At 38.2% G+C, this 26452-nt stretch overlaps 1 protein-coding gene, 2 long non-coding RNA genes and 2 pseudogenes across 4 annotated transcripts; 3 read left to right on the top strand and 2 right to left on the bottom strand.

The window, feature by feature from the left end:
- On the bottom strand, positions 1-4930 carry LOC148739617 (uncharacterized; annotated as a pseudogene).
- Positions 4931-5376: 446 nt separating this feature from the next.
- LOC148739616 (uncharacterized) lies at positions 5377-8555 on the top strand (annotated as a pseudogene). The gene is made up of 4 exons (XR_015996821.1): positions 5377-5697; positions 7082-7179; positions 7715-7824; positions 8206-8555. The product of XR_015996821.1 is annotated as an uncharacterized LOC148739616 (transcript).
- Positions 8556-15254: 6699 nt separating this feature from the next.
- Positions 15255-17611, top strand: LOC148739615 (diacylglycerol kinase theta-like). The gene is made up of 4 exons (XM_088749872.1): positions 15255-15779; positions 16178-16268; positions 16775-16836; positions 17466-17611. Exons 1-4 carry the CDS (start codon positions 15541-15543, stop codon positions 17524-17526), a joined length of 453 nt encoding a protein of 150 aa, XP_088605998.1. The 5' UTR covers positions 15255-15540; the 3' UTR covers positions 17527-17611.
- Positions 17612-18548: 937 nt separating this feature from the next.
- Positions 18549-20163, top strand: LOC148739614 (uncharacterized). The gene is made up of 2 exons (XR_015996902.1): positions 18549-18603; positions 18952-20163. It is a non-coding gene; the product is annotated as an uncharacterized LOC148739614 (long non-coding RNA).
- Positions 20164-23877: 3714 nt separating this feature from the next.
- LOC148739613 (uncharacterized) lies at positions 23878-25161 on the bottom strand. Its single transcript, XR_015996900.1, has 5 exons — positions 25105-25161; positions 24732-24776; positions 24402-24458; positions 24160-24207; positions 23878-23940 (listed from the first exon to the last, which is right to left on the bottom strand). It is a non-coding gene; the product is annotated as an uncharacterized LOC148739613 (long non-coding RNA).
- Between the last annotated feature and the right edge of the window lie 1291 nt (positions 25162-26452).

The following is a 26452-nucleotide window of genomic DNA, read 5'->3' as shown; positions in this document are numbered from 1 at the left end:
TTATAGCAAGATTCTCCTGCAAATGGGAGACATTACAATGTACTTTTTTCCACAATAAAGTTGATTGGCATATAAAAACTTTGAGTTGATCCTCTGGACAGGCAAGAAAACTGCTGGTCCAGCATTCTCAAATTCTTTGGCAAACCAAACAGACAAGGGATTACCATAACCAAAGTCTTGCCCAGATGACTTCAACCAGTCCACAACGGCAAATGCATGAATGTTCTGCCATCCCTTGATCTCCAAACTGTGAATAATGAAATAGCGAATTATTCCAGGCCTCATCATTCCAGGGTTAATAATTCCATTGTTTTCACACCATGATGCAATTATTCAAGCATAGGGGCAAAGCCTGGAACCCGCTGTTGAACCATACCTCTCACCACCGATTGTTAAAAACTTGTACTTCTTGTAAAGCACAGACACTTTCAGTGAGGCTTCTGTCTCTTTCGGATATAAAGTGAGGTAAACTTTCAGCAATGTACTCAATTCTGATTGGCCAAGACTTGCCAGCTTGTACATGCTCTCAAAACAGATTGATGTCAAATCTGCCCATACAGATTCCTTGCCAAATAAAGGACCAGAAGATGCTAGCATTAGTTGTGGAAATAGACTAGTTTCTTCATGTCTCTCTTTGGATTCAAGCTGTGCTTTGCAGTTGGGCAGGAAGAGATCACTGTACTGTGTTGGTAAACTATATTGCATATTCGCCAGAGTTCCAGAAGTCACAAGCTTCCGCGTGATTTGTATTTCTACAGTCTTCTTGTTTGTGTGGTAAGATCCTAAAATGCCATTGTATCTTTCTAAGCTAAACAGCCAAAATCCATAAATACTGCTATAATTTTCCACACATTCCCTGAGGTGAAGGTGGAGATGCATATTGGGTGTTATGTACAGTTCTCCATTAATTTTCTCATAATCCTTGAGAAAATGTAAAAGTTTACAATCTGCTACCATCAAGTCTGTCCTATTTATGCAGGGTCTGCAGAGCAGGCGGCATGCTAATACAAAGGATTGCCAATAATGAAGGTGTTGTTCAGGAAGTACATCTTTCGAAGCATACATTGAAAATAGAACAACAAAGTTTTTCCAATGGGCAGCAGTGTAGCCTCCATAACTAGATTTGATGTTTCCAGGTAGCCTACGAATGTCTGATAAAGATGAGACTTCTTCTATCCTTGCTTCAATGGTCTGCAGTCCTTCTTTAGTGATTATGGCATCTTCAATCCATTTAGTGAAGACCCTTTTAGCTGTTCCAAGAAACAAGTTGTGCATGGGGTCAATTATACATATCTCTATACTTGCATAATAAGGGAGTTCTAACTGATTAGTGTATCTGCATCCCAGTTCGCTTGCTAGCTTATCAGAAGCATACTTAGATTTACAGTTCTTAACTCTGTTTGTATCTCTTCTGTGCTGTTCAGAAGATCTTTTTGGCCACTGATTTCGGTCGTCAAAGCCACTGTAGTTCCTCTGTTCTCCAAAACCACCTGGAAAGATCTTGTAGCAATGAGAGCAGCTCTCTTTGCACTGTGTCCAAGGAATCCACAAAGTTTCCATGCTGCTGGAATGTCAGATGCAAAACACAACACTGCTGCCTGAATTTCCACAGCAGTAGATGGACTTTGATAAGTGTTTACCTTGACTCCTTTCCAGAGGGCATTCAATTCATTAACAGCTGGCTCAAGAAAGTGATTAAGAGATTTTAGCTCATGGTCTAGGGCAGGGATGACACCAACAAGAATGACATTTTCTTTCTTAAAGGGGGGACCTCTTGGCAAATTCATTAATACCATGTAAATGACTCCAACTGAAAAGTCATTTCGATGCTTGAATGGCTGAAACAAATCTACATTCATCACCAGGCCAAATGATCAAGGCAGATTGAGGAAAGGCCTATTACCTTTCCAGTTGCCAAACTGTTTCCAGATTTTCCCATCATAAACATCTGCATACAAGTCTTCCCTGATTTTTCTTGTACGCCATTTTTCACAATCCTCCTCCATTCCTGGGCGTTTAAGTAATGACTCCAGAGAATCAATGATGCTCTTAGAGCAATATGTCCTTACAGCATAAAACTTGACACCACCATTCCTCACCACAACTTTCCGTGCAAGTTAGGAACCACAAATTCTCGGCTGTCTTGATCGTGGAAAAGCAACGTGTTCACAAGTCCTTGCAAACGTTTGGCGACCATCATTCACTACAATGTCATTCATGAGATAAAGCTTTGTACATTTTGAACACACAGCATACTGTATAAAGTTGTCCCGATCAACTTTCAACATCTTTCACGCGGAGTAGAGGGTGGTTGGCAGATTTGCTGCAAGAACTAAACACAAGTCTGTATGATCCTTGATCAGGTGACCAATGCAAAAAAATAATTGTTGTAAAAATTTCAGAACCTGCTCGATGGCATTGTCACTCACATAATTCTTGTATTGCCACACTAATACAAAATAATCAAGCCCATGTCAAAATGATCCCTGTATGCTGCTGACATGTTCTTGGTGGTAAAGGCTGTGGTAGTTCTACCTCCTCAGAATGAAGAAATTTGTTGGTATCATCACTTTGTTCTGAGTTCAAGTAATCTGTTCCACCATCTTCAAGGCAGCTACTTGGCTCATCAGAGAGGCTGTCAGACTCATCTTGCCCCTTTAAGAAAAGATGTGAGGTTTCCACTTGGTGAAGATAAAAGTAATATAAACTCAAGAAGATTCCCTAGGAACCTTTCACAAACACATACACAGTAGGAATACATCATAACAGAAATAGTGCACTGTATGACACTTAAAAGGACATTAATTTTAAATGGACAGCAGGTTTAACTTATTACAGAACTCTTGGGGGGTGCTCAATTGATGTTCTTGTTGGATACATACTCAGTGCTGTGGAAAAACGTCTGCACTCTTTACGAAATTCTCAACTTTGCAGGAAAACTCCCTAAACAGGCAGACACATGAGAAAATTATTTTTCTACATGCCCAATGTGGGCTGAATTTCCTCACTGCAAGGCTTTGTTTGTTTGACAAGGGCTCAATCTGCTGGAATTGTGTACCATAGATGTAAATTAGAAAGGGATTGATCTTCCCATGATATACTGGCTCACTCCATGGTTAAGAATGATACAGAAACGACACATGTACACTGTGCACGCAATCAAGTAAACCGTACGTGTTGACCACCATTGTGAGAGTCAGATCGACTGCAGTCATCTGCGTGTGAGGTTGAGAAAAGAAAAAGGTAAAAAAAAGTAAGTTTCTAACCCAAAAGAACACCAATGAAATGTGTAGAAAACAAAAATAAATTGTACAGAGAAAGCAGTTGAAAACAACTGTTTTTTTTTTTTATCCTGTGAGTATGAAATAATTTTAAACTGGTTTGACATAGGAAAGTAAATGAATAAGGTGAAGCATTGTTCAACACTAACCCTTGCCCACTTGCCTGGGGAAAATCAAATTATACCTTGGGCAAGTGTGTAAGCTGCACAGGTTACCCGTTTGGGCAAGTGGTTAAGGATAACACTCGAGCTGCTGGGACAAGAATAAAATCCAACAGCTGCAGTAAAATCACCTGAACCCTTTTCTTTAAATTTTAGTTAGGTGAACATAGAACGAGAATGAAAAACAAGTACAAGTATTGAAAATTCAATGAAACATCACGCAAAGTGAGCTGGTGATTTTTTTTGGGCAACCAAATAATAAACTCAGCTAGTAAAACTGGAGACATTGTTGCCTACAGGGCAAGTAAGCGGAAAAATTAGTGTCGAATACTGGTGAAGACAATCTTCACTTTCAAGAGGATGCTGAGAAATACAGGACTTGACAAAGCAAGTAGATTTTTTCGGTCAGGCCAGCAGTTAAAATTTTCTTTGCTAACTTGCCAGATGAACAGGCTGTCACTTAAGTCCAGTATACTTTCAAAACAATAATTTTGAATCACAGCTTTAAATTTTGGGCACATTTCATTTTGGTCATTAGTAATAAAATATTCAGCAAGCTTCACCAACCCTTTGGACAAGTAATCTTAAACAAATTAAATACAGTCAACATGGCTTTCAAACAGTATTAGTTTGAAAACTTTGGAACATGGAGAGAGTGCTCTGGCAAGGAAAAAATTGAGAACTACTTGCCCTGAAGGGCAAGCTGGAATTCAATAATTTAATTTTATGAAACCTGTTGATGCCAGGACATTCACATCAATTTTGTAATTATTTTTTTATGATAAAAACAAATTGATACGTGTTTATCAGAAATAAGGGTTACTATGTACGCTCAGGGACATCTTCAGTCTATTTAGAGATATAAATATTAATGCCTCAAGATGATATAGCAGATTTCTGAAACCCTATTGTCCACAAGCTGATACTTAATTTCTACTTTGACAAATCTATAATTTACTGCAGCAACGCCGTAAACTTCTGAATTGCGTATTACATGTTGTACCTCAAAGAAAATTTTAGAACTCCAGCTGTATGACACTTTCAAGAAATTTGCTCTAAGAGGCGCAAAAAACTGTGTCTGCATTCTAAATTTCCCATATATTTTTGTGTAAAAGATGAAAATATTTGAGCTTAACATCGAAATCATTTTCATGTATATGAGGAAGCTTATGAGTCTTACATTACAACAAAGTGCATAATTTGTCGTTCTCTCGGTATGCGAACGATGCAAACCTTGTATGTTAACGTACCTTCGTATTCGCTATCACTAGAACTTGATCCAGGCATGTCAGGGACACACGATCTTTTGTATCTTTTGCTGTTTTCCACTGTTCGAGAATTGAGTCATAATAAAGTCTACGGTGATGATGATACTGCGTAGTGGATAATAATTGCTGGCAATGACCACACCGCTTGCTGCCTACGTCTTTCACGCTTCTTCTTGCGATCGGTATGCAAACTTTTCCTTTTCATTCTAAATGATTCCTTTCTCTTCGTGAAGTTGGCAGACCAACAAATCGAAGCTCATCAACTAAAATGATAAGTGTCGTGTCACCACGCGCATGCGGTTAACCGACCGCTACCACTGGCAACAAATGACTCAACATCTTTTGCCAGAGAGAAATTTGTGGACAAGGAAAGTTGTCGACACGCGATCCACATCACAGTCCGTAATTTTGCTCGGATTGTTCTCCGACTGCTACGGAGCAGGGTTGACGTAGTGGTGAGAGCGCTCACCTTCTACCAATGTGTCCCGGGTTCGATTCCCGGACCCGGCGTCATAAGTGGATTGAGTTTGTTGGTTCTCTACTCTGCTCTGAGAGGTTTTCCTCCGGGTACTCCGGTTTTCCCCTCTCCTCAAAAACCACCATCAATTGAATTTATTTAATTTAGAGTTTATTTAGATTTGTACACGACCCCACGAGCCGTTCAGCTTTAAACTTTATCGTGTCTGAATAAAGGTATTATTATTATTATTATTATTATTATTATTATTATTATTATTACTATTATTATTATTATTATTATTATTATTATTATTAGCTGTCTGTCATGGATACATCAAACAGAGAATATGAAGAGATCAGAGTATTAGATTCCGAAACCCCCAGATCTTCAACGAGAAATACAGATATCGCCCCAGATATCGTGCGAAAACTACTGGCAGAAGTCTCGAATATTCGCGACGAAAATAAGCAGTTGAAGAAGGAGATGGAAGGTCTAAAGGCAAAACGAAAGAGGAGACTTTCACGGTAAGTATAGTTATTCTCTTGATTTTAGACGTATAACACAAACTCTGATTTGAATTTGCCACTCCATGAACAAACTATTATGTGTGACATTTGAGATTCGAGATTGTTGTAGTCAGATCAATCTCTAGTCTTGCCTTCCAGAGTGACTACAAACTCGTATTAAAGAAAATGTCGAGGTAATTTGAAGAGGGGCGATTTTTTAGTTCGAAAGAATTTTTATTGAAAGGAACTGCAGAATTGAACTTCAGCGTACGTGTGGTTTGCAACCCATCTCTAGAGACAGGTAACAATGGTGAAAGGAAAAATGCTGGTGGACGAACAAAAGAACCTAATGAGATATCTATTGTTTACGTCCACCAACATGGCGGCAATGACGTAACAGCTCTTTACGTTCTATCAATGTATAAGGTTTTACCGCATATAACGACGAAAAATCAATCTCTGTTGGTAAACTTTCCATACTTAGGAACGTTTTGTGGGTCAACAGCGCCAGATTTTATGGGGGCTTTCTATTTTTCTATGTAGCTAGACGAGTGCATTCTGTACAGAAAGGACGTTTACACAATAATAAGAATCTTAGTAGCCTCGATTTATATATCTTCCACAAACTCCATAGAAATAGGAGATGTAATTCAGTTTGTTTTAACACTGTCCTTCTTAATCAACCTTCAAAAAAGAACGCCGTCATGAAAGTCTACAAAGAACAGAAAATTGCTTATCAGCCACGTCAGTCTTTAATAGATCATGTTGCTCAAGATGCCTCCTTCCGATAGCAGAGTATTTGTGTTCGTTAATGTGCTGGTTTAAATGTCGGGTGCACCACCCGACATAATCTGCGTTGCACAGATTACATTCAAATTTGTAAACTACGCATATTTTCATCTTGTTATCCGTGTCTCCATCGAATTCTTTTATATTTATATTCGTTCTCATTTCACTCATTTAAGTCAAGTCAAGTCAACTTTTATTTAAACTTACACAGAAATAATAATCATTATGGACTCGATAATGACGCTAAGCGAACGTCGAAATGTCGTAGCATTTTTCTTAAACCTTTAACCAAGATGGTTTTAAATTTTTTAAACTTTTCAACTTAATCGCAATTCTTTATAGTTAAAAGTTTTCAGGGTTTTGAAGAAATTTTTCTCAACCCTAGTCTGTCTGCTTTGGGACAATTTGTTAACTGCTGCTCAAAAGCTGTCTTTATATTTTTCTTTTTTCTCTAACATGGTTGATGATTAATTTCACTCGCCTAGTTCTATGCACATGTGAATGACTGTTTCATCACGGCCTGTGCATGTTTTGGACAATCATTTCAAAAATTTATCTTTCTTGCTATCGTTTCTCTATTCTTAATCTCCTCCTTTTTTCTCTATTGTATGTGAAGTTTGGACGGTTCATCAAATCAAGCCTTGGCCAAGAAACTTTTAACTGAAGTGCGGGCAGTTTACGGCAAGAAGAAGTGGAGGAAGTCAACCATCAAAGGTAAGCCTCATAATTTCTTAACAAGAGCATTGAAACCTCCTCCAATAAGATACCAGCTGGCCATATAGAATTTATATTTATATTTTTAATTTATACTTTTACTTATTTTCTTGTTTGTTCTTATTGGCTTTCCTTAGAGCAAAAGAGAGACTGCTTGTAGGCTTACGTCAAATTAGCGTCATTACCCTACCTGTAGCGAATCTAAGTATGCTGACTAACAAGTAAAATTCATCGATTCAAATCTTGATTCGCCCCCAACTATACGTACGGTATGTCCCGGCGAGATTGCTTGTGTGATGTGTAGCTATATAAAAAAAACTTTGCATCCAAAAACGGATTTTGACGGATTGAAACGGTTGAAGCTATATTTGAACACAAGTCAATTTCTAAAGCGAATCAAAAGCTGCCAATGCTGTAATGTGCTATCGCTGAATAATGATATTGGGCGGCAACCACTTTTTCTCGGAGTAATTTCTACCAATTACTGTCGAGAGCATGCTTCGTCAACTAACATAGTCTATTTGTTTTGAATTAGCTGCGGTTCATCAGCATTGGAGATCCATAAGAGATGATAAAACAAAGAAAGCAAACAACATCTTTGAGAAGCACCGACGGCGAATCAAGCGAAGCAATCGTTTAAAGAGGGTATATAAGGCCAGATTGTTAACGTTTACTACTTTGTCTCTAATGTTTTAGGACAAGTCAGTTGAATCCATTACAACAACAGAAAATATGATTAATACCGTTATTATTTTTTCTTGGTAACAACTCTGCGCGTGTATTAAATCAGTTGCTTAATAGCAGCCTCCGCTGATTTTTAACTGCTGCAATGTCAACATGGTTTTCTTCCAAAGCTTGAGCTACTTGGCTGATTTTTGTGTCTTCTGTCTATTTCAATCTTAGCAAGCTCATAATCGAGCTTTTCGTGTCACTGAAATGGTAGTTATGGCAATTTTAGCAATTATTTGACTTCTCAAAAGTGCTCCGACAAGGTTCTCACCTGTCTCGATCTTTTATTCCCTTTAGAAACTTTCTCGACGACTGTCTACTCTGGACAACTCGACAGTGCTGTCTGATGGAGACAAGAACAGGGCACAAGAAATTCTGTCTTCCCCAGACGCATTACATTATCTGTAGTCAGAGGAAAGCTGCGAAGAAGAGGCAGTAGAACAAAGGGGTGGCCCAACACCAAGAAAAGTCAGAAAACTTTCATGGGAGAGTCAAAGTGAAACATCAAAGTGAAACTGGATGAGGCGTATTTTGCCGCACTAACTGAGAAGCAACGTCGTACAAGTGCATGTGTCAACCGGACTGAGGATGAATAATCACGCCCTCACCCAACTAACGGCCCGTGTAGGGCTGTCCGCAGCGACTAAGTCGAGACATTTTTTTCAGCACATTTGACATTCTCTATATACTAGCTACAAAATTTTTTTGATGTTCATTTGTTAAGAAAAGAATTGTAGGCATAATTTGCTCAAATAACGAGGACGACAAGCGGATATAATGTACTTTTTAAATAACAAAAATCAATTGTGCGTCACCCGTCGATCGACTGAAGAAAAGGAAAATGAAAATTGATTGTGGCTGTAAAGAAAATATAGCCCTTGTATATGTCTGATTTTGCACAGTGAAGCACACATTTCGCAAACGAACGTTAAAAGTCTGGTATGGGTTAGAGAAAAACGCACGATTTCAACATATTAACCTGTCCTGTAATAATGAAAAAGGGAGAGAAAAAACCACTACTGCACATGCTCAAACAAGAAAAAAAAGGTGTTTCTGAAACAAAACCTCGTACTTCCGTCCCCTCTAAGTCTGAGTACGTCAGCAGAAACAACTAACCTCGTATTTCCGTCGACATTCTTCCTTATTTCGTCAACGGAAACAAGAGGAAAACGTGTTTCCGAAACGTAACCTTGTATTTCCGTGAACGTTTGGTCTGACGGAAATATAAAAAATTCCTGTTTCCGGAACGTTACCTCGTGTTTCCGCACATGTAAACATGAAGTTACATATGCGGAAACATTTGTTTCCTTCAACTGAAACCTGACGGAAACATGTAAAAAAGTAGTTCGGTTCCGTTGTTACCGCAGCAACGGAAACACGAGTAAAAGTCACCAAACCGGAAGCGGAAACACGTGTTACCTGTCGTGTTTCCGCAACGGATTCACAAATTTCTTTCACGTTTCCGTTTACGGATTCTTGATATTTCGTCCTGTGTGCAGGGGGAGTAAGGGTTAAAAAAATTATGGGTTTATAAAATTCGTCACATAATACCCATGCGGTGTAAGCCGCTGGAAACATCTCACCTATGGCATGCATTATCTCGTGAATTATGGTTCCCACGAACTCACATCCCCTTGCGAGGGAGATGACTTGTTTACCCGGGGAAGCGTATCTCTTTCCCACCTTGGATGAGCATCTAAATAAAAGAGAAAGACGATAACAATGAAACTTTTTTCTTTGCATCCCCGAACATCTGATCAACCATCCAGTCATCACTTACTAAAAGTTTGAGACTCGTTGCCACCAGCCTCATTAAAAACAATAGAGACAAACAGAAAGACCTAATGATTTTACGCTTGATGTAAAGAACTCTCGGGTTAAACGTCTCATTTGTTTTTCATTTTCAGTGAGCAGTGGCTTTGTTAGGATTTTTCATAATGGGAGAGTCGTGTACAGATTTTTAGAACCTGCGCGTTTTTTCACGACCTAAATTATACGGTTTGCATGATTAAAAGGAAAAAAACAAAACAGAAAGAGGGAAGGGGGAGGAGTCAGGAATACTTCAGGATCCCCCCAGCTACGTTCCTTTTATCGTTCAATCAATCAATCCCGTCTCTTGCATCTTTCAATTAGTTAATTTGGTTAGGCAGGGGACGTTAAAGAACCCACATCACAAGATTACTGTGAGGTGGTCTGCCCTGTTTACTGGGAATTGGTGGGAGGGGGCACCTGTAAAATTTCTCCTCTGTTGATTGTAAACTGCCACTGGCAGTCTGGAAAAAGTCCCCCGCACAGTATTGCAAAGCGCATTAGATCATTACATGGTAAAAGTGCTATAGAAATTGATAAAATTGTTATTATTATTATTATTATCATCATCATCATCATCATCATCATCATCATCATCATCATTATTATTATTATTATTATTATTATTATCATCTTGAGATAACCTGGGAAAAGATTTTCATCGAGTTCGTCTATTTTTGGAAATCAATGATGCGATTATTGTGGTTAACTAATTGGTATAAGCCGTTCAAAATGAGCGTTATGCGTTACCCACCTATCTGGATTGCTATATTCAATGTAGTTTTTATGATAACCACTGATGTAATTTACAAATCGTAAACATGTCGTTCTGTGAAGCTCGTTAGTGACCTGACGGATGTTTGAAGTTATATGACCTAAAAAAAAAACAAAACAATAATAGCGGTGAAACTCTTAAAGGCTAATATTTGGTTACTGATTAGATTTCAAAAACATATCCTCTAAAACAAAGGTATCACGGATGCCGTCATTAATAAACCCGTTCACCTTCTTGGAGTAAGTTTCGCTTCATTTTTTGTTTTGCTCTCTGTTCGTTTATTTGTCTGTTATATCCATTAAAAAACAAAACAAAGCATAAAAAAAGATTAAAAGTACATTGTCATTTGCATTAATTTATCTTTGAGGTGTTTCCAGCTGGAATGGGTAAATATTCGATCTCGTGGGAACGGTATCACGACATCAGAAATTGGAACTGCGTGCATCAGTACACTGTTTCAATTAGTTCGTTGATACACATCCAATTAGCAACAGATTGGAAAGGTCATCAATCTTGTCAGCAAACTCAGTCAGTTTGCATTTGAGTCAGAAATGTCATGTAAACTTCCATGATCGAAATGAAGGGTTGCACGCCAATCAAATAGGTTTTCCAAGGCCCCCTAATAAGTTCTACTTGTCAGTCTCACCGTTCGCACGAAAAATTAAGGTTGTTCCGTTCAGTCCGTCGTTTATATATTTAGATGATGACTAATTCGTTTGAAAGGGGAAAGGAATCTGTTTTTTTTTTCCTTTTTTTTTTTTTTTTTTTTTCTCACGCAATGAAAAGTGTCAAACACTTGTGAAAGATCAGTTATAGACCACTTTCATAAATGGCTGCCGGATTAATATTCTTTTGTTTAAATTTAAATTAGCCCTACTGGCCTCGTTCTCCAGTACAAAATTCAAAAGATTACATTATCTCAAGCGAGGCCAGTAGGGCTAATTTAAATTTAAACAAAAGAATATTTATACGGCAGCCATTTATGAAAGTGGTCTATGAGAGCTGGTTTTTATACCTCCTATCGCCTTATTCAAAAAGAAAGGAGAGAGAAACCATAATATCCTTCCCCAAAACCTCCGACTTCACCCTCCTCCCTCCCTAATAAATAATAACTGCTCCCCTAGCAACATTTCCTGAATGGAAACATACTCAGGTGCGAAGCGATCCGATAAGGTATGATGCGACTGGTCCACAGCCTTTTACGACCTCTCACTGCATTTCTCGACCTGTCTCCATTTAGAATGTATTCTTTCAACTTGGGATCCACCTGAATATCACCTTGGTAGAATTGGGAAATGTTTCCTGGTGGGGTTTAAAAAGGTGTTTTGTTACTCATTAAAATTTACACTGAGTTGTTTCGAATAAGTAAATGTATGATATTGGTTTGGAATTCAATTTGCGGGCTTACTAGGTGATATGTGGAAAAACAAACACACAAACAGAAATTAAAAGAAACATAGATTGAAACAAGTGATATAAAAGAGTAAGTAAGCCATGGTGCATGGGGTAATTGCATTATAAAACAATTGGAAAAGGTAATGGAATCTTCTCCATAACAAAAAGGTCAAGGAAACCCCAACATCCTTGTGTTCCAAAGCTAATGTGTGAGTTACTTAAAAAAATTCTTGGCTAGTTTCTCGTTAATGCAAAAAAACAATTCTGCGAGCTTTCTGCGGATGTGTGACATTTAAACTTTGAAGAGATAGGAAAGATTAACTTGAGATACAATGAAATATATGAAGTTCATATATTTTGAACTATGGTATTAGATACATATGATGTACGATCCTCGCAGTAGATAGCGCTATTTAAGCAATAGCGAAAATCAGACCTGAAAAAAAAAAAAAAAATCAGGCCTGTACGGGATTCGAGCCACTGACCTCTGCGATACTAGTGCAGCGCTCTACCAATTGAGCTAACAAGCCAACTGAGAACAGGCCGTTAAGTTGATTCGTAATAAACCCGTGAAAGTGATAAATGAGATACAATGAAATATATGAAGTTCATATATTTTGAACTGCCGTATTAGATATATATCATGTACGATCCTCGCAGTAGATAGCGCTATTTAAGCAATAGCGAAAACCAGACCTGAAAAAAATGAGTTACAGGAGTGTTATTTATATAGATGTTAACTTTGGAGAGATCAATCTGTTTACGCCGTGGATGGAAGATAATGCATTTTATAGATAGCAATGACTTATCTTTGATAACTCAAAGATAAGTCATTGAGTTTTACTTTGTGGAATTCGAAAGACAATCCTGCGAGAGTAGAACCGCCGCTTTTGTCAATCAGAAATCAGGAATGGCATAAAAACACTCGCTCGCGAAGCTGGTCATATGACAATAACGACTGAGGAGGTTTATTTTTTTCTTTTGTTTTTGTAGTTTTTTACCGTTAATTACGTCACCCAATGTTGACATTGTAACTCTTTCCAGGTATGGTGTTTGTGTTATTTCCTGCCGCTGACACAGCAGCCGATGCTGTAAATAAATTCAAAAATTCCACTATGGACAACTAAGAGCTGTTTGTGAGAGTCCTACCCACTATTCATGTAAGTAGCTGCAAATTCAAGAGCAAAGGTTTTTCTCTAGAGTATTTCTGGAAGTACTTAAAAAAAAAAAGCTAAAAAAAGAAAGGATTGACCTGAATCAAAAAAGGAGTTATGCTTATCCTGTCGTTTTTGTTTCTTCCTTCTTGTAGCCTGGGCTGTTCCCCCCTGGAAGCCAACCACTTCTAGTACTTGTTAACTCCAGAAGTGGAGGTGGTCAGGGGGCCGACATGTCAGCAGCTTTCCAGAGACTGTTCAACCCTCATCAAGTGTACAGCCTCATAGAAGGAGGCCCATTATTAGGGTATGTTTAACTCCTGCCCTTCGTATCTAAAAAACTGTTTTTTGCAATTGAAGTTGAAGTTTATTCATTACTAAGTACGTAGCAGTTCGAAAACTGATTTGTGTATTTACATAACAAAAATTAAGTCACTGTGATACAAATCTAATTTTGTCGTTTAAGTTGCATCTTGATCAGTTAGAGCTATTTTATACAATGTTACGAGCCTTGTTTTCTTCTCTCATCTTTGTCCCGTGGTCTAGAATTGATTATTGTGTTTGTTTTAGATTTTACGCTTTCAGATCTATTCCTGATTTTCGTGTCTTGATCTGTGGTGGTGATGGGACAGGTGGCTGGGTGTTGTCGTGTTTGGATGATGTTGTTCAAGAGTTGAAGTGTAAGTTACCTGCATCAGCAGTACTTCCTCTTGGCACTGGTAAGTGGATTGTTACAAGTGACTCCTGTAAACTGCGAGTTGGAGAAAATTTCTTTCCAGAGTCGAACATAAAGCCTTGTGTGAAGGTGTAGTCTGATCGTCCGGGTGAGTGTAGTCCTGAGAAGGACTGTTGTCGGTGGCAGTGACTGACGTTTCGACAACCTGTGCGGAAGTCATCATCAGAGTCAAGTGAGTGATTGTTGTCAGTAGAATGTTCTTATTCCAGTTCGTGTGAAATGATCGGTTGGTTTTGCCGTGATGTTATTGGCTGTAAGACTCAAGTGACGTAAGTCGTTCGTGATTGGTCTGTTTCGGTCTGTCGGTAAAGCTAGGTTGTTCTTTTTCGGTCGTTTGTGATGTTTATGTCGTGAATGAGTCGTTTGTATGGGGCGGGTAGTTGTTGACATCTGTTTAGGGGAGTCTGTTCTAAGTTAGTAAACCAGCTTTCCAGAGTCAGTCGTTGAAAATAGTCAGTGCTGTAGGTTAGGCATTGCGCAGAGTCCCAGTCAATGTTGTGGTTGGTAAGTCGATGGTGTTCAGCAATGTGATTACCAACCACAACATTGACTGGGACTCTGCGCAATGCCTAACCTACAGCACTGACTATTTTCAACGACTGACTCTGGAAAGCTGGTTTACTAACTTAGAACAGACTCCCCTAAACAGATGTCAACAACTACCCGCCCCATACAAACGACTCATTCACGACATAAACATCACAAACGACCGAAAAAGAACAACCTAGCTTTACCGACAGACCGAAACAGACCAATCACGAACGACTTACGTCACTTGAGTCTTACAGCCAATAACATCACGGCAAAACCAACCGATCATTTCACACGAACTGGAATAAGAACATTCTACTGACAACAATCACTCACTTGACTCTGATGATGACTTCCGCACAGGTTGTCGAAACGTCAGTCACTGCCACCGACAACAGTCCTTCTCAGGACTACACTCACCCGGACGATCAGACTACACCTTCACATGTTACCCCCGGGTTCAAACCATTTACTGCATAAAGCCTTGTGTAGGTTTTGTTGTACTGGACTGTGTGATCGATCTCAAGACTCTTGCGACAAACTTGGTCAATCGGATGGAAATCTAAAACTATCCTCGACTTTGCCTCGCGTGCTTCTAAGTGCTGGACACTTCAAAAAGTCGTGCAAACTTTCCAGTTTACTTGTTTAGGCCTCAACAGCCTTTGTATTTAAAAGAAGATCAACGAACGATCATCGATAATTATTCGAAGCTTAATGCTTCATGTGACAATTAAATGAGCGTTTCCAGCACGTGGTTGACAACTAGAGGTTTACAGTGATAGACAAACCGCTATGAGGTATTTGAAAAGCTGTCGTTTCATTCGTTAGCCTTTCCTCGGAGCATGGTAGATGGAGAATAGGTTGGAAATTGCCTGAGATTCTCGACTTCGTGACAAGCCATTACTCATCGCCCAGAAGGGATTTTAATATTCTTAAGATTTCCCAGTCAATTTCTAACGTTCCCCCTTTGTACTCTGTTGGGAAGGACTGACGCCCACTCCCCTCTCGTGATTTATAATTTCTTTGTGGGGATTTCGTTAGTGGATACAGATTGAGATGGAAGTTGGATGAGATTCTCAGCTTGCATGTACTGATCTCTCTAGTGTTCTTCTTAGTGGATAGATAATGTTTGGGAAACTAAATTAGATTGTAAACGTACAGGTAATGATCTCTCTCGTATCCTCCATTGGGGAAGTGGTTACTCTGGCGGCGAGAGTCCTGTATCGCTACTCATGGCCATTGACCAGGCTCACGAAGTGTTTCTTGATAGATGGTGTGTCATGTTTGACTTCGTGGACTCTAACGTTCCTGACACACTGTCAAACGAAAGCGCACTTGGTTGGATGGGAGGAAGAGAGGACGATCCTAGTATTTTTACGATGAATAACTACTTTGGCATCGGAATTGGAGCTGAGCTTTGTTTAGATTTTCATCTTCAGAGAGAGGAAGCACCTGATAAATTCCATAGCAGGTGAGGATGCAAAAAAAGTACATCTACTTGTTACAGTAGTTTTACATCCGCTCGATTTAAGGAACAGTGTTGATTGCTAAGGCTATTGGATGGCACTTGCAATTGATAACAAATGTTTCATAGTCTTCTGAGTTGTTCTCTTTGTCGTCTGTATTTTGAATTCGTCTGTGGGAATGTGCGTGCCCGACTCTATTTATCACTTTAGATGTCTTACAGACTACCTCCCCCTTCCCACCCTCCAAAGGTTATTAACGGACACGGAGCAGTCAAACGTCCAATAGATTTTAACTTCCATCGTAAGCGCTTTTGAAAGTGGATAGGTTAGAAAACTTCGACCTTGCGTTTTATGATTTATTGTAAGTAAGAGTTCGTCGATTCTGTGATTTTTCTTTTTTCAGGCTTCATAACAAAGGAGTTTACTTTAGAGCAGGGATAAAGAAAATGGTCAAAGGCTACTCGCGGACATTTACTCACAAAGTCGAAATAGAGGTGATTAATCTGTAGAACGTAGATATTGGAATAGCTTACATGGTTGCCTTCATGGGATGAATTCGGTGTTCTTAGAAAGCGTCTCTTTACCCACTGCGAACGGCCGAATAAACCCGACAAAATCCCGCGAAAGGGGAAGGGGGAGGATGATAATCTACGATGAATTAGCATCACAATCAGGTGGAATAGCAATAGTTACAGTAGCCTCACTTTGCGAAAGCGTTAAAAGCTCCTACACTGGGAAGGTGTGTGTCTTGTTTACAAACTTAACTCATTTTATATTGAGTGTTGAACTAAAATCAACATCGTTTGTCAGTTTTATCCAACACTGAGTGATTTAACGCCAAGTAGTTGAAGACGTCTGTCTTAAAAATTTAACGCCCGAATGAGATGGTTTTTGGAGTATCCCTTGGTACTTTTTTGCCTGTTGTACTCCTTACGGTTCCAGTGATCTATCTTTCTCTCGTTTCTCAGCATTTTCATTTGTAATTTTCTGTTCGCTACAGATTGATGGCAAAAAAATTGACTTACCAACACTAGAAGGAATTGTTATTCTTAACATAGGCAGGTCAGTGAAAGCTGGAAGTTGAAGTCAGTGAAAAGAATTCGAATCAGTGTTGCAGTGGTGAAATTTCCAATTGAGGGGATTGAGAAAACAGACTAAAATCGGTTTCAAAGCGTAATTTTAAGATGCTCAGTTTTCATCCTGAAGTCAAAAGAGTACTAATTCAGGTCAACATGATGTATTTCATTTCATTAAAATCTGATTCCTTTACGGGAACGAAGAACGTACAAAAAGTGACCATTTTCGATATATCAAAATTCAAACTTGGGTGCCAGGATTGGGGGAACAAAACAAAGGAACAACATCGAGGTTGAGGGATGAATAATAAATTTCTTTAGTTGTATACCTCCAAGCCTCAGAGCCATGTTAGAATTTTAATAAATCGAAAATGGCCTAATTGTCTCGCGCCCGTCATGTGACTTTGCAGCCCGGTCGGATGTAGCACCCAGACTGTATCTTGCTGGAAGGCATGGGTTCGAATCTAGTTAAAGTTGAACTTTAAAGTTTTCTTCTCTGATTTTTCATTGGTAGCAGTTCAGGTGCGAGTATCGCTTCTATACACGTGAGGGATTTTGTTCTCATTTTTATTTAGTTTTCCCTTTAATTTTTTATAATTTGTTTTAACCGACTAGTTGGGGAGCAGGTACGGATGCATGGGGACCAGACAAAGAAGATGTATGTAATACGACTTGAATTTAGCATTGATCTCTGTCCTTTTTGTCCCAGGCAAGTGAGGTCTTTAAAAACACGCAGTCGAGTCAATCGCTATATCGGCCGATATATCAATCAAGTCTCGACCGAGTCTCGACCGAGTCTCAAATGAGTATCGGTCGAGTATCGACCGACTCTCGCCCGATATACTGACCGAGATATCGTTTGAGAACACCTACAGTAAACATGATCAACACAGAAGTAATCACAAGGGCCAACCAGAAAAGACAAAATTGCAAGTACATGTAGCCAACGAGAACGCCATCATTTGTGAGTACGAATGTTGCAAATGACCAAAACACGGTGGTTTTGGTTTTGCTCCTGATTAGTTCAGATGGTGACTTGAGATATCTGGACTCATCACAAAGCAAAGTTAATCAAAACAGATGCGATCCCGGATTCCTCTTCGACTCTTAATTGAGAATTGCTGACTCTGTTTGCAGGGTTATGCCTCAGCTTGTCACTGTGACGGTTTTGTAGAGGTAGTTGGACTTCAGGGAGTCATGCGCATGGTAAGTCAGTATCACTACCGGCTTTGCCTTTTATGCCCTAACATCAGCAGGTGGATTCTCTCTACAGTTCTCTCCCCTGAGAATAAAGAGTGTGGTCTCTGGTTTTCGAACATCGGCTAGGGAAATATAGGGTATTTTTCCCAAGTAACTAATAAGTCTAGGCAATGACACGATTTCGAGTGCAGTTGGGTGTTAATGAGCCTGAGTAAATTTCTCAAAGACAGCAAAATTGCCCCAATAGCGTAGTTCCATACACAACTCACAATTCCACCATTCGCTCTAACGGGGGACTAACGCTCGAAACGTCAGCTTCAAACACCCTCCATGGTGGTCAATTTATAATATCAACCCAGCTGATAAAACCAAATTATGTTGTAATATCTCCACCGACGCAGCAGCACAGTTTTTTTAGAAACTGACCCTCTTTATTCACGCACTTCGATAATTTTTTTATCCATTATTATGATTTTTATTTCAGATAAATATCAAATTAAAAAATCAGAGATGCCTCTACAAATAGATGGTGAACCTTGGATGCAGCCTCCGGGTAATGCGATCGTACGGCCCATACTAACACAGGTATTGTACAGAAAACCGTGTAATAACTTTGTTAAAGACTACTGGCCGGAGAAAATGAAAGGCTCGGATCTCAGTGATAAAGTTGCACGTGGGACATCCCGAAAACCAATTTAATCTTATCTTTTTTTTTAGCTAAGAAGCATATGTGTCTTTTTTCAACATTGACATCCAAGAATTCAGTTAAAGTTTATAACAGGACTACTTTAGTCAGAGTTCTTACTAAGAGATTTAAATATATATATTGGTAGAGCAAAAACGGCTAACGAACACTTCTCGAAATTTCCTCTCTAGTTCATTTTACTTCTTGTTTCTTTAGGCACTGATGCTTTCAAAGAGGAAAGTTAAAGTGAAAAACCTAAGAAGACCTTCAAGCTCGTCTCGTCGTCCTTCAAGTCCCAGCGCAACGAGAACTATTTTTTATGACGATTAAACAGAGTTTTCCCGGGCCTTTTCTCACAGAAGAAAATAATCTTACATATAAAAGTGACTCACAATTATAGCCGCTTCATTAGAAACTATACTGAAGACTTGTACCAGTTCTGATTTATATTTAACTTGTTTATCTTGCAAAGTTTATCTAGTAAGGTATTGTTTCAGCCGAGAAAATGTAATTTTAAATTTTGAAGAAAACTATTGTCATTTGTATAATTCTGGGTGTACGCTGTCTTGCTGACGTCTGTAAATATAAATAGTTCAGACTAAAATACGTCTTCATCAGGCGTTACCACTCGAACCTCTTCGATGTAACTTACCTTTCATGACAGAGCTTAATAACGAAATGTTACGTCAAAGGTACGCGGTCAACAACGCGGGCTCAAGCATACGTGGTTTAAAATTTAGCGAAATTTGCGGAAAGAAAAAGGAGCTAACATTTGAAACCAAGGCATTTTGTTGTCGTCGAAGACATTTTCCTATTTCCAAAGTTTTAAACGAGAAAATATATTTTGGAAAATATTTAAGGGGTGTACAAAGTTTTTGAAGTTTCCTTTAAAACAAAAGCGGCAAGGAAAACGACGCCTAGAAGCAACAGAATTCAAAATCAACAAGGCAAACGACTCAAAATCAGTTTTCCTGCGGGAAAATCTGGCGCGTGCGCACACGTTCTTCAGCTCTGTTACCATTTTTGCTGTTGGACTCCTTTTCTAGCAACGGCCACAATACTTTCATTGAAGTGGTATAAAGTAATTCAGAAACTGCGTCTCAGCCACACTCGGTCTTTCTGTACTCGCTAGTAAAAGCGCACAGGCGTCGTAGTCGACAATACGCGCTAAAGAACCAAACTCATACCATGCTATTCTACAGTCATGTCAAAAGTACAAATTAAAGTGATAAAACCTCTGTCTTGAGGTGGAGTTCAAAGCTTAGCTTGCCCCACCAATTTATACAGAAAAGAACTGAGAATTTGAAGAGAATTTATGTTCGAATATGTTTTTAAATGAATGTTGTACTTGTAATTATGTGTACAAAAGCAGGTTAGCCGCTGAAGTATCCATTTTCAAACAAATAAACATTTGCGCCTTTAAATTTATTGGAATGTGTCATTATAAAAAAATAGATTGATGTAGTTGTGTTCTGAAGGAATTAAATTTGTGAAATAACCTTTTCATGGCATTTTTTTCTCTTTAGAGGCAAAGTGGTTGTTGGGCTCGGAGAAGAGAGGTGACGCCTTTCTTCGAATTAAGAAACATTCAAACTGAATAATTTATCAAAACGAATGTTCGACATAATGAGTAATTCAAGGCCATTTACCTACCCCCTCACCCGGTGCGATCACGGCTCGCTTAGTACAAGAGATACAGAAATCATTTTTGTATCAGTTCACTTTAACACAGGCCATTGTTACACATAATCCATACTGTGGATGAAATTGAAGCGAGACTTCGAAACTTCCGAAAGGGTAAACCATGAACGGACTCATGTGTAAGGTCTCCCAGATGTTTTATTGAAGGCTTCGTTTTACAATAAATCTTAACTTGGTGTCATTTTCCTCTAAATGCCACTTTTGCTTCAAAGATATTCTTACAGTAAACTAGTCATGTTTGATGAACACGTTTGAACAAAGCTTTCGAACAGTTTGAATACCTCATAATACAATGAATTCTCGATATGAGTTAAAAAAATCTAAAAGTGAACTACAAAATTAGACTTCAAAACGCTACCAAATACCTATTTTTGTGGTATCCAAAGACCTTTTTTCTTTCTTTTTTTTTTGTGTTATGGTTAATATCAATAACAATGACGAATAATGTTAAAAAAGTGGCAGACGTCACTGCAACTCCCAATGATTATATTGTTTGTAAACGAGTTATAAAGATTCTAGAAATGAGCTATTTAGATCATTTGTATTCTATAAAAAGTCTGTAACAACGACATCTTACCCGTTATATTTTCCTGTTGTTCTCTTCCTTTTTTGTCTACTTTCATCGGTTTTATTCATTTAGTTTAATTTAATTTAAATGGCGTAAAACTCTCTCATGCCAGTTGTGGGAATGAACTATTCTAATTGCTGTTGTTACTCGTTACTCAAACATCTTTCTAATTTTTTTTTTTTTTTATAATCTGCGCTCATGAAAAACGTCGAAACATAGCAGAAATTACGTCACTCTACCTTTAACTACCATAATGTCCTCATGAGAGTTACAAAAATTCAAGAAATTAGCTACTTAGATCATATTATATCTACCAAATATTTCATAAGTAACGTCTTTACAGTAAGTTTTTCAATTTTTTCTGCATTTTTACCTTAGTTTGTAATTTTTAACTAAAGATACTCGTGAAATGAAACAATTTGACACGTAATCTGTAAGTAATGAACTATTTAGATTACCAGCCTGCTACCAAATATCTAGTGAATGATGTTTTGACCGGTACACTTGTCTAAGTCTTTCTTGTCAAATGTTAGATGCTTCATCGTTCTCAACGATTAAAACGCAATCTGAGAGGGAATTACTCTTAAACGAGTTAAACAAAATTCTAGATATGAGCTATCTAAATCTTTGTTTTACTTAGAAATCTCTGATAATTCTTATAAAGCGCGTTGATGTTTTACTATTGTGATCGCATCATCAGCCTGTTTGTATTCTTTCAATATTAGATGTACTGATCTGAATTTGGTATCAAGCAGAAAAATTTAGAAAAACTTCTGATAATACTTATTAAAGGGCGTTGATGTTCTACTATTGTGATCGCATTATTAACCCTTTTTGTTCTTTTCAATATTACATGTATTGATCTAAATTTGGTATCAAGCAGAAAAATTCGGAAAAGAGAAAAGTAAAATTCTGAGATAGTCTTGACCCGTACATGTGTCTGAGTTGTTCTTGTCATAGATGATTTTTCCTTTTCCTTTCCAGTGAAAAGCAATTATAGGGCGAGTGATTCTCTCAAACGAGTAAAAAAACATTCTTAAAACGAGCTTTTAGATCATTGGTATACGGCCGCTAAAAATTTTTGATAATTGATTTAACGGATTTCCCCCAATTAAATTCTAGGTGTTTGTTCAATATTTGCCTCTCTGTTTTCTAAACTAGAGATACTATTGAAACTGAACTTTCGAAAGTTAATTTAAGCGTTAATTAAACATTTGCTTTGGTCAGCTATCATGATTCATGTCCTATTATGAAATCGCAGTTTTGGGAAAAACTGAGATAGAAGTGTGGAAGGAAAGTAATCAGGTCATCGAATCCCTTTTAAACTGAGAACAAGCTCTGAACAAGCTAAAAACTTACCATGGTAGTGAGCCAAACATTAGTTCTAAAACCGGTGGAGCATTTCGAACCAAAATATTTACTCAGCTATATTATCACTGATAAGAGGGATTAACTTCAATGGATAGATCAGCATGCAGACTGAAATGTCTTATTATATTGGGAGCGTAGCCAGCTTTTCGACTTGTTGCAGGCCTGTACCATGAGAAATTTCAAATTTTGTTTCAAAATTTGCAAGAGTTATGTTTTAAGAGTCAAACAGGCGAAAGACAAATTGTAGAACCAGCTGTACAGGATTTCAGGCTGGCTTCACCCGTGATATCGTTGTGTTTCCCTTTATCCATTAGGTTTGAATGTGGTCTAAGAACTATGGTCTATAGAAACATGCTGAGAGTAATAGACTTGAATATTAGGTGGACATACATGTTACAAGTGACAAAAAACTAACAAAAAATCAAACAAAAAATATACATAACAAAATGTTACAATTGACAAAAACAAACAAACACAAAATACAGACAAACAAAAAACAAACACAACAAAACGAAACGAAGATAGACTGCCACTATACGCCTACTTAGATATCCTACCTATGTAACCATATAAGGAAGATATCAGACAACAAGCTTACTAGTTAACTAATGTAAACATTAAACTGATTAAAAAAAAGAGATTAAAAACAGATTTTCTGATTGAGATATTGCCACAGACAGTACATATAGATTCCTACTCAAGAACTACTTTTCCTTTTCCTTGAATCTTTGAATTATTCTGTAGCCCTCGAGGTGTCCATACTAATGGTAATGCTTTTGGCTCTTGTTAAATGTCTGAGACAAAGGGAAAAAGCACACTAATTATTGAAAACAAAACCAGTTGGTTGCTTGATCTACCGAGCCGGCAGTCCGTTAATCGGTTTAATAACCAACTTGGTCCAGGAAGCCATAATATAAATCAGTTAGTCTATAACCATGCCCACTGGTCAGGCGGACAATCTGCCAGATAGTCAGCCTTTGTCACTCAGCTACAGCTCAGCTAGTTAATTTAATCTCACAGCTTATTGGTCAGCTAGCCAGTTAGTCAGTTGACCAGATTGTCAATCAGTAAGCTGGTTAGTAAATTAAGGACCACACGCAAGTATGAACTTATAACCATATGGAACGAGAGAACTCCTCAGTGCAGCCCAATAGCCATCTAGCAGTTTTTTTTTTTATTTTACGTCACCTTATGAAGCATTGTGTAGACCACAATTAGTACATGGTGGTTAATTTATAAGGAGAGTTACCTTTCTCTGCGACGTCCAAGCTAGGCTCAGGCGCATTCTCTTCTTCTTCATCTTCAGAATTGATGTAATAGAAAAAATTTACTTTAGTACTCAATCGTTCAATATTGTCTCTATTTAAGTTTCTTAAATAATTATTAGACCTTTGACCAATTTTCCACCAGAATTTATCCAGTGATTACCAAGTTAAAAAAGATGCTTCAAGAACTCACAAAATGTTTTAATATCTTAAATACCTAATCAAAACCGCAATCACCTTTACCTTTGTCACTGGGCACTGGGATCTCTTCTCTTGTTACTTGCTCCTCAGACTCACCAGCTGTGTGAAAGGAAAGTTATCAATTACAAGTTTGCATAATTACAGTCACGGTTTTTCTGTGCGCTTGAAAATGAATGTAAATAAGTGGTCTGCAGAATAAACCCGGCCCATGGCCTGCTATTAAGCCAGCAAAATGACCCAATTACTTGTGAAGCTCATAACACATGTTATACAGAGTATTAAAATGTGTTTCTAAAACTCGCAAATCATTGTCTTTACCTTCCTCAGTTGGTCCTTTGTGTTCAGGTTTACGTTCACCTTCTTGACCTGCATGAATACGATTGAAAAAGAAATTGTACTTATTGAATTATGTTCATTTGAATACTTGTAATGTTGCAAAGTGAGCGAGAATTGTGGATGGATCACAAGGGACAGCACATAACCTGAACATTCGATAATATTAAGATAGCGCCTTAACCTCCTAAGGACTAATCAATAACCACTCTCTCTGTCTCCTTTACCTTGGTCACTAGACACTGGAATCTCTTCACTCTCCATTTGCTCCTCACGTTCACCAGCTGCGTGAAAGCAAAGTTGTTCATTAGAATGAATTATGAGTTCCTTTAAGGGTTTCATAGAGAATTACAGTCATTGTTACTGCGTTGGCTAACACAAATGCCTTCATATAGATACGGGAGCCTTGATATACATCAGACTCACTGCCCGCTATCAAGCCAGAAAATTGGCTCAGCTGGATGTTAAGTTACGAAAAAGCTTGTCCTGTAGGCGGGAATAAATGCAAGATATGTTGGACAGTGTAAAGTTCCTGAAAAGCGACTAATTTTTTTTACCTTTTCCAGTGGGCTCTTTAGGCTCAGGCTTACTTTCTCCATCACCTGCGCAAATAGATTTAGAATAGATTGTGTTAATTCAATTATATAGATTTGATTAGAACCTTCGAAACTTTTACATAAGTGGTCAACTATTACCTACTTTTCTTCTTAAACTTCTTTCAAGAAAATTCTTCATTTGATGAAAAGGACATGAGCCCTCAGTCGTTCAGTCTTGTGTTACCCAATCTTTAACCAATTCTTTTGTTTTACGAATGTGTTTGGAAAATTCTCCACTATAGCTTTTCCTGTGACTTATAAGTAAAAAGAGATTCTTCAATAACAGGTTGCCTTGGCATATCGAGTAACTTATCAAAACTATTCTCTCCTTTACCTTTGTCGCTAGGCCCTGGAATCTCTTCTTTCTCCACCTGCTCCTCAGATTCACTAGCTGTGTGAAAGTAAAGTTGTTATAAAGTTGCATAGGATTTCATCGAGAACCGCTGTCACTGTCACTGCGTAGGCTAACACGTCTTCAACTAGTTACTAGGGTGTTTATAGATGACCCGGCCCACTGCCCGCTATCAAATTGAAAACTAACAAACTGGTTTATGCAGTGATGACTCTGATCTCCACCACAAATCAGAGTCAATGTGCCAGTTTTTCGATAAACGTGGTTACCCTGTTTCTGTACTTCAAGCGGGTTACCACCGCGCCCAACCTATTGATCGACTTTCAGCACTACAAACGTCGCATAAGGAAGATTCCGACCGCATTCCATTCACTCTCACGTTTCACCCTCACAACCACTCGGGTAAATCCATCATTCTTAAAAAAATTAAATTACTTTAAAACGATTGAAGGACCACCAATTTTCTTCATAACTTTTGTCTTTGTTACCTCTCGTCCTGCGGGATAAGTGCGATGAGTGCATACCCTTGACCTACTTGTAACTGCCCCGTTAACATTTCCAAAGCGTTAACAAACAAAAAAGTAGAAATCATAAAAAATAACTAAAGACCAAGCTGGTGTTAGCTTTCCCTCAGATATTTTTTTCTAACAGCCTTGAACCTCATGTTATCGATGTAAATCGATATCATGATATCGTGTAAATCAGGGTTCTACCGATAAAACGCCTTATAATCGCGATATATTTTGAATGTTGCATCAGTAGCTATAGGTTATACCTACAGCTCCTGTCCGTCATAAAAAAGGGTATTTAACTCGATGTAAACAAGCACTTTCATAGAACTAGGTAAGTTATCAACATCAGAGCCTTGAATTGGTCTGTAGACACTCCTACTTACATAAATAGTGAACAATTAATTACCTTCTTTTTGTCTTCTTCGTCGGTACTGGCTTTCTCCATGGTGAACAGTAACTGCAGCAATACAAAGAGCACCTTTCATTTGACTGAACTGCTGGTTGTTTCGTAGAGGCTCAAAAGTTAATTACTCAACTTATTCGAGTCTTGCTAACAAGTAGATATAAACATAACTACGTACCAATACAAGGTAATTTGTTACGAGAGCAAGAACAGCTCTATGCAACATGCACTGACGAGCCTCAGATATAACAACATACTCATACAATTATCTTACTTTAATTCAGCCAAACTAAAATTGATCCTTTGAAGGTTTTAACCAAGTGTTGCTGATTTTCTAGTTAGACATCTATTTACGAGCACCTTTGACATGCATGCTACTAGTTTTGTGCAATTTCCTTTTATTCGTCAGTTTAAC

This window comes from Stylophora pistillata, chromosome 2, assembly GCF_964205215.1.
Source record: "Stylophora pistillata chromosome 2, jaStyPist1.2, whole genome shotgun sequence".
NCBI classification, from domain to species: Eukaryota; Metazoa; Cnidaria; class Anthozoa; order Scleractinia; family Pocilloporidae; genus Stylophora; species Stylophora pistillata.
The sequence above is the reverse complement of the archived record's forward strand: the minus strand, read 5'-3'. Positions and strand labels throughout refer to the sequence as shown.

Bases quoted from the DNA above. Each gene is read 5' to 3' on its own strand.
- LOC148739615 (XM_088749872.1), top strand. From the start codon at position 15,541: ATGGCCATTGACCAGGCTCACGAAGTGTTTCTTGATAGATGGTGTGTC. The intron at 15,780-16,177 runs GTGAGGATGCAA...TTCTTTTTTCAG, and splicing joins CCTGATAAATTCCATAGCAG to GCTTCATAACAAAGGAGTTT. The intron at 16,269-16,774 runs GTGATTAATCTG...TGTTCGCTACAG, and splicing joins CTCACAAAGTCGAAATAGAG to ATTGATGGCAAAAAAATTGA.